General features: G+C 53.5%; 1 protein-coding gene and 1 pseudogene across 1 annotated transcript; both read right to left on the bottom strand.

Moving 5' to 3' along the window:
• Window positions 1-901, bottom strand: LOC112898432 (annotated as a pseudogene).
• Window positions 902-4,153: 3,252 nt separating this feature from the next.
• On the bottom strand, window positions 4,154-6,040 carry LOC112897715. Its single transcript, XM_025966105.1, has 3 exons — window positions 5,547-6,040; window positions 5,312-5,430; window positions 4,154-5,221 (listed from the first exon to the last, which is right to left on the bottom strand). The coding sequence occupies exons 1-3, from the start codon at window positions 5,818-5,820 to the stop codon at window positions 5,102-5,104; spliced, it is 513 nt and encodes a 170-aa protein (XP_025821890.1). The 5' UTR covers window positions 5,821-6,040; the 3' UTR covers window positions 4,154-5,101.
• Between the last annotated feature and the right edge of the window lie 1,102 nt (window positions 6,041-7,142).

The following is a 7,142-nucleotide window of genomic DNA, read 5'->3' as shown; positions in this document are numbered from 1 at the left end:
TTATCCTTGGAGAACTTAGAAGACTTAGATTCAGCTGATCCGGCATCTAAAGTGCTAAAACTGCCAATTAATTGAACACTATACAAAGATTCAGGTAACAGCCCCCAATTGCTCTCTGATTGTTGGTGCCATCACCACGCATTGATCACCTGCACTTCTTCGCAACGTGCCCCGACATGCCGCAGCTCCAGCTGCTGATCATGTCCTCCCTTTCCTGCCTAACCACCCTGGCCTGCCTACAGTTGCGAACCCTCTCCATGGCCTGAGCAGACCTCCAGACCCCATCCATGGTCGTCTCGTCACCATGCATGATGGCGTCCTCAGCCACGTCCGGGAGCTTCGTGCACACCTTGCAAGCCACCAAGGCGTCGTGGGTCTCGGGAAACACGGATGCAGCGATGGCCAGGGCCTCCGCGCGGGCGACCCGCTCCAGGAGGGTCTCGTCGTCGCGGAACTCGAGCTCCTCGAACTTCAGCTGCCAGGAGGAAGAGTCCGGCTAGTAGGTGCACGCCACGGCCCGCCACAGCGCCCTGCCAGTGCCGTGCCGGACGTAGACCGGGAGCAGGTGGTCCGAGAGCGTCGCGAGGATGTGACCCCGGCACAGCGCGTCGTCGCGCGCCTACTTATTGGCTTCCTGGGTGCCGGCGGCCGGCGGGTCGTCGGAGAGCACGTGGGCGACGCCGACGGTGTGGAGGCGCAGGAGCACGGACTCCTTCCACCGGAGGTAGCCGTCGGCGCTGTGCAGCGGCTTGATGTGGAGCGTAGCCATCGGTCAGAAGCACCTGAGGAGCAAAAAAGATCAACGAACGATTGATCGAACTGTGGTTCGCAGCTCACTTGCACCATTGGGGTATTCACACGAGCACTTGGCGTGCAGCGAACCTGTGACGGCGAGGCAGATGTTGATTGGGATCTAGGAGGAACGAAGAGGTCGCGAATCGGTGCCGGCGGCGGCGTACCTCGGGGTTTCGTCGATCGACGGTGAGGTTCTTGCTCCGGAATCTGGCCGCGCGTTCTCCTCTCGTTCTTGCAGCGCGCACTAGCAGAAGGGAGTGGAGTAGATTTTTTATTTTTATTTTGGAAGAGTGGAGTAGATGCAGGCGGCAGCAAGGCCCACGGCCCACGGGAGCTCCATCCCGATTTCTAACGGTTCGATTTTAAGCCTTTTGAAGGCCCATCTAGATGGGCCATAATGTGGCCATTTGAAAATGGTCCCAGCTCTAATGGAGCAGTCACCAGACAGCCATCGATCAAATCGATCGATGATACTGGACAAGCTTATTAACAGTCTGGTACTACTCGTAACACTAATCCTCTCTCTCCATTTTTTTTATTTGTGTCGCCTGCAACAACACTTCCTTCACGACAATCATCGCTGCCATGACTCAGCAAACTGCCGTCTTGTCCTGAAGTCAATTCGTATGGTCACGTCCATGGCAATCATCAAGCCTCCAATCCACAGATCCAGAAAAGGCTTGTGGAGCACCCTTCTTAATGCCACGTGTCGTCAGCATAAGCTCTACCTTTATGCATGCATGTCGACATCTCCTCCTAACGTCATGACAGCGACGAACAGAATCCGAGAAAGATCTGTAGAAGTTGATCGGGTCTGGGTGCAGCTTTGCAGCAGTAAAAAAACAAATGGTAGCTTTACCATATTGAGTTATGTTCCAAATTCAGTTGCATATAAAAGACCGATTTGTGATGGAGCGTAGCGGAGGTCCGTCGCCGGAGGCTTGGACCGGCGATTAGGGTTTCTTCTTGAGATTAATCTTCTTGTAGGCCGCCGCACGGTGTTGTAACCCGACTCTTGATATATTGAAGTTCTTGCTGGCTGGCGCTCGTAGTTTTTTCCCTTCCGCATTGGTTGGGTTTTCCACGTTAAATCTCGTGTCCACTTTCAGTTTGTTCTATTTACTTTCATCGTTTATTTGTCATCGTTTATAACATACCACAATGAAAGGCAGCTCGATTAACATGATCTTCATGATGATTCTATCGGGATTGCTAGCGTGCGATATCTTGGAAGAACTTTTTTCCTCGTGCTGCGATGTTGTTAGATGGGTTCGCTGATCGCCTGCAGAAGCCTGTCGATGTCCAAAACCTCATGCTCTGTGCGTGACAACTGACAAGTGGGGTTTTAGTATTTTTCACTGTGGCAGGTGTGGCTGGTCACCTCTCTCTCAGGCAGATGCAACTACACTGTTTGGTTAGTTTAAGTCGACATGCATCTTGTCAACGCACTGTTTGGGACTTTGGCATCATTAAGCCGGGCGCGGTAAACAAGCAGGTGAACTCCTTTTCCCCGAGACGGGACTACGCCCATTGCGGGCGGCACTGCGGGGCACGGGAGGCGGGCGCCGGCTCGCGCGGGCGGCGCTGGAGCGGGAGGCGGCGACGGCGCCGTTCGGCGGTTGCGGCTGGGGAAAGGAAAGTTGGAAGAAAGGATAGAAAATTGAGATTGTGGGATATAGAAGATGGAAATAGAGGATATTGTTGGAGTTAAGTTTGGTATAGAGAATGAAGTTGATGTGGAGAAAAAGAAAAGGGGACGAGATTTAGACGATATCGCTGGAGATAGCCTAACACGCAAAAACGGTTTGCGTTGCTCCAGAGCCAGCAGGCTCTAACGGAGCACGCGTGGGCTCATGTGGTCCATTCCGCTCACCTCTGGTTTGCTCGCGTACTCTTTCGCATGCGCCATCGACTCACAGCAAGTATAATAAATCCTACTCGGCAGGCTGTAACATGATCCATGTCATATTTTTCATCAAAATTCTATGCGGAGGAGTGAGAGGAGGAGAGAGTGAAGGGGGCTGTCCATTCACAACCCGGCTGAGATCTTATTTGGTTCCCACTGACTAAAGAAAACTTACTACAGTTTAGTCAGTTTAGGGACTAAAATTTCAAACAGAATGATTATTTCAATATAGGATTAGAGCACTTTCCCAATATCACACGTCTCTCAAAGCTTCCTCTCAAAGCTTAGAGCACTTTTCCAACAAAATATATGGTGTGCCCATTGGCAAAACTCGTATATTTATAAAGAAACAGACTATTTCAACATACACACGTCTTGTGCCGCCCTTCGCCGGACTGCGATCGAGTTGTTTGTATGGAGCAGTTGGGAGCTGGAGTGCTACGTGCAACGTATGGAGCTTACTATTAGTGCGTGACAAAGGAGCTATTATTATAAATATATATATAGAGAATATCCTGCACTTTCTGAGGAATGCCGTGGGTAGCTACTTATGTTGTGATTGGTAGGCTCTATACAGACTTGCATAGTGCATGCTTAGATGTTTGGTAGTTTGAATAGGCCTATTAGCCACACTTCGGTTGTGCAAATGATCTTATACGGTTTTTATAATGGGAAACGCAAATAAGGCTCGTCTCTGGTTGTGCGGGCTGCACAATGCCCTCGCTAGTCAAGTTTTGGCTCCAGCCTAACTACAACAACGGTGCAGCTAAGAAAATAATGCAGCCATCTAAATAAAATTTTATACGGGCCAATATAAAATATGCAGCCAGCCAAACAAACCTACAAAATACTAAATAAATCTAGTTTTGGGCTGCCCTCCATTGCTCCTATGCCAGAAATAGATCCAGGCATGCTGTGTGCATGAGCGGCAGCAGGCAGCAGGGTACGTGCACGGTGCGCACCTAGTCAAACCCGATGGCGCCGGTGGCGGCCGTGCACCCGCCACATGGCCGCTTCTGGTTAGACGAGACTGATGAACGTGACCATTGTTCAGTACCGGCGCGCCCTGCATCTGCAGTATCATGCCATACTGCCATCACCCCATCACACCGCTTGCAGACGAAACAGTGTTGCTGCGAAGAGATGTTCAAGTTCCACCGAGCTGTTGCTAGATGAAACGGGGTTTCTGAAGAAATGGGATGGGTAGTAGGAAATATAGTTCCTTTTCACCTCAGCTGTGAAGACCAGAAAAGCGAGAGGAAGCTGAGAGGATTTGGATCTTGGCCGTAGCGGTGGTTTTTTACCTCAGTGCTGTGCCCCTGCTCTGCTTTCCGTGATCTCCCCGTACCAGCCCCTGATATCCCACACCTTTTTCCCGATTGCTGCAGCTGCTGCTGCACCAGCCGGATCTTTGCTGGCCTGGCCAGGCCGGAGAAAGCCGGGCGAGGGAGGCTTTCCGGGGGCCATGATTGTACCCATTCCGGCGCTGCCCTTTGGCGCCCCATTCCCTTGGCCTTTTGCATCACGCGAACACACGCACCATGCCATGGCCATGGCGGATTGGCGATGGCGCGCGCGGCCACTGCCCTTTTGGTGCACCCATCATTGCTCGCTCGTCACGCACGACCGAGCTGCTGAGTGCTGAGGCCATGGCGCCATGCGATATCCTCACCAGCCATCACTGCAACTTTGCAGGCAGAGCAGACGCAGAGCAGCACCAATGAGATCGATCACGGCGATTCAGATTCAGCGATCGCCTGCTGCCTGCTGCCATGTGACGAGACGACGCATCGCGCTGCAGAACAGAGAGCAGAGCAGAGGAGGTTGTTTGAAAAATCGCTGGCGTGATGCCGATGCGTCCATCGCCTTCCGCCGTCGACACCGCTCTGTCAGCGAGGCGAGGCGCGGTGGCGCGCCTGGTTCCGGATCTCTCCACTCGAGCAAGAAGCAATCGCCTTCTCTCTCTCTCTCTCTCTCTCTCCCTCTCCCTCCCTCCCTCTCTCTGAATCTGCGGGTGGGGCCGTGGAGGTCGAGGGCCTCCCTTCTCTCTCATGGCCTGGTGCCTGAGCCGTGGCAGCAGCCTGCAGACACCGCGAACGCCGGAACGCGGCAAACTGTGACGACTCGCCTGACGCCACGACATGGTACCACTTGAACGCACCGATTTCACGGCTGAGAGGTCGATTTCAGGGAGATTCGGGGGAAATTTTCAAGGCTACCTCTTCTTTCACTGTTCCATCACTAAGAAAACCACACGGGGAGCATGCAGCTCCTGCTGCCGTCTCTCTCGCTGCTCCTCTCAGTCTCTCGCCCAATGTACACCGCATCTACAATTCTAGACTTTTCTATACTGCTACTACTGCTGCTACTCGCCGCGGAAGCGGAGCAGCCGCGGTGGCGTCAGCTCGCCGACTCGGAGATGCTCTGCAGCGACGGCCGCCAGTGCCGCCCCCTCGCGCCGCCTCCGCCGGGCCCGCCGCCGCGGTGCTGCCGGTCCGCCTTCTCCGCCCGCTTTTGTTCCTGAACAAACAACGCGGCGAGTCAGCGATTCAGAGTCTGGAATCACATCTCTGAACCCGAAGGCAGGACAGTGGACGAGCAGTCACTCACCTGGTCGGCGGCGGCGTGCCCCGGCTGCGGTGACGGCCGCTGACGCCGCCGGTCGTCCGGCGCCTCCCCGCACCGCCGCGTCTTGTCCTGCCGCCGGGCCTGGATCGCCTTCGCCACCTCTGCGCGCGCGACAGCATCAGTGGGGGGAACGGATCGTATCGTATATTAGCTCGTCGATCTCCGAGAGAGAAACACGGAGGAATTGGACCCAGCAGCAGAGCAATCAGGCACGCACCTTGCGAGGTGACGAGGCGGTAGACCTGGCCCAGCAGCAGCGCGTCCTTGGGCTTGAGGAGCTTCACCTTGGTGATCCTGGCTCCTCCGCCGCCGCAACCGGACTCGGTCTTGGCGCCGACGCCGGAGACGCGGAGGACGACGAGCGCGACGTAGTGCCCGGGGTTGCTGCGCATGACCTCGCCCGCCGTGGCCGGCCCGTGCAGCCGCTCCACCTTGCCGCCGGGGTGCTGGATCACCACGGCCGCCGCCTCCGCCGCCTGGCAGTTGCCCATGCCCGCCCCGCCGCCGCCCCCACGCTGCCGCCTGCTCGAGCGAGCTGCACCTGCTGCGAATTGCGATTGCGCCGCTTGCGCTCGGCGCTCGGGCTCGGGGGATTCGGGCTCTCTGGCGATGACGGGCCTGGGGGCGCGATCGGCTTATATGGGCGCGCGCGTGGGCGGCGACGGCGACAGGGGAGGTGGTGGGGGGAGGGATGGAGCGATTGGCGATAGATTAATCCACCATTTGCACGTAATCCTTGGCACGTTGCGAGGTGATTAGAGGAATCGGTCAGCGTGTTAGGGCTTGTTTAGGATATGGAGTACAGCCTGAGCCTACTCTGACCTGGAGGGTGCAAAATGGCAGGCCGGGATGTAACGGTGGCTGCCTACAGTTGGTACACTTCCCGTTTTGTCCTTTTTCACCCCGGCAGGCATGAATGGCATCGGCGCACGCGCACCATTTGTAGAATTGTGGGTGCGGTGGTAGACTGGTAGTTTTAGATGGCTGCCGTGATATCATGTTCGTATTTAATCCGCGTATTTTTCAAGATATTCATGTGCACCAATTAATAGAGTTTTCCAAAAAAAAATAGATACCACCACGTCTCGGTGTGAGGTTAAAGCGGTTGTACATACAAGAGATACCAATTCATCGCAGAATTTTCAAAGGGAAAAAATATACGAGGAATTTGATCATTTATATATACTCCCTCCATTCCAAATTATAGTTTGTTTTGACAAATCTAAAAAAATGAATTTTGCTTTGTATGTAGACAAACGACCTACAATTTGAAATGGAGAAATAGGTCGCAAGAGATCAAGTTGGTGTTTCCGAGGATATAATTTATGTCCACCGATAAGTATTCTTAGGAGGGATGGCTCTATGCCTCTGCACTAGGTCAAAGCGCTTGCGCCTACAATAGATATTGTGCGTAGTTTGTAAAATATGATGTTAGTATTTAGTTTACGTATTTTTCAGGAGGATATGATTCACGTCCACCAGCTGAAGTTTTCACAAAAGGGGTGTCCTTATGCCTGCAAGAGATGTTGGTTCAACGGTTGTGCGCGTGCATAAGATATCGATTCGTCATAGAATGCATGAAAAAGGTTCATCAGGAGTGCAACCATACAAAGATAGCAACGACATGTGGAGTTGGAGGCTAGGCGTGTTGAATTTCGTTGTCTTCCTATTTAACATCAAGGATAGTAGCTAGGGAAACAACCGGATGATATAGCACCATGCAACTTGGACTTCTAAGATGTGATTTGTCGTCCTGTTGGAGAGAAACTGCTACAAAAAGTTGAAAGAAGGTGTTATAAGTTTTGCCATGAAA

This window comes from Panicum hallii, chromosome 6, assembly GCF_002211085.1.
Source record: "Panicum hallii strain FIL2 chromosome 6, PHallii_v3.1, whole genome shotgun sequence".
NCBI classification, from domain to species: domain Eukaryota; kingdom Viridiplantae; phylum Streptophyta; class Magnoliopsida; order Poales; family Poaceae; genus Panicum; species Panicum hallii.
This window is presented reverse-complemented; position numbering and strand designations above follow the sequence as displayed.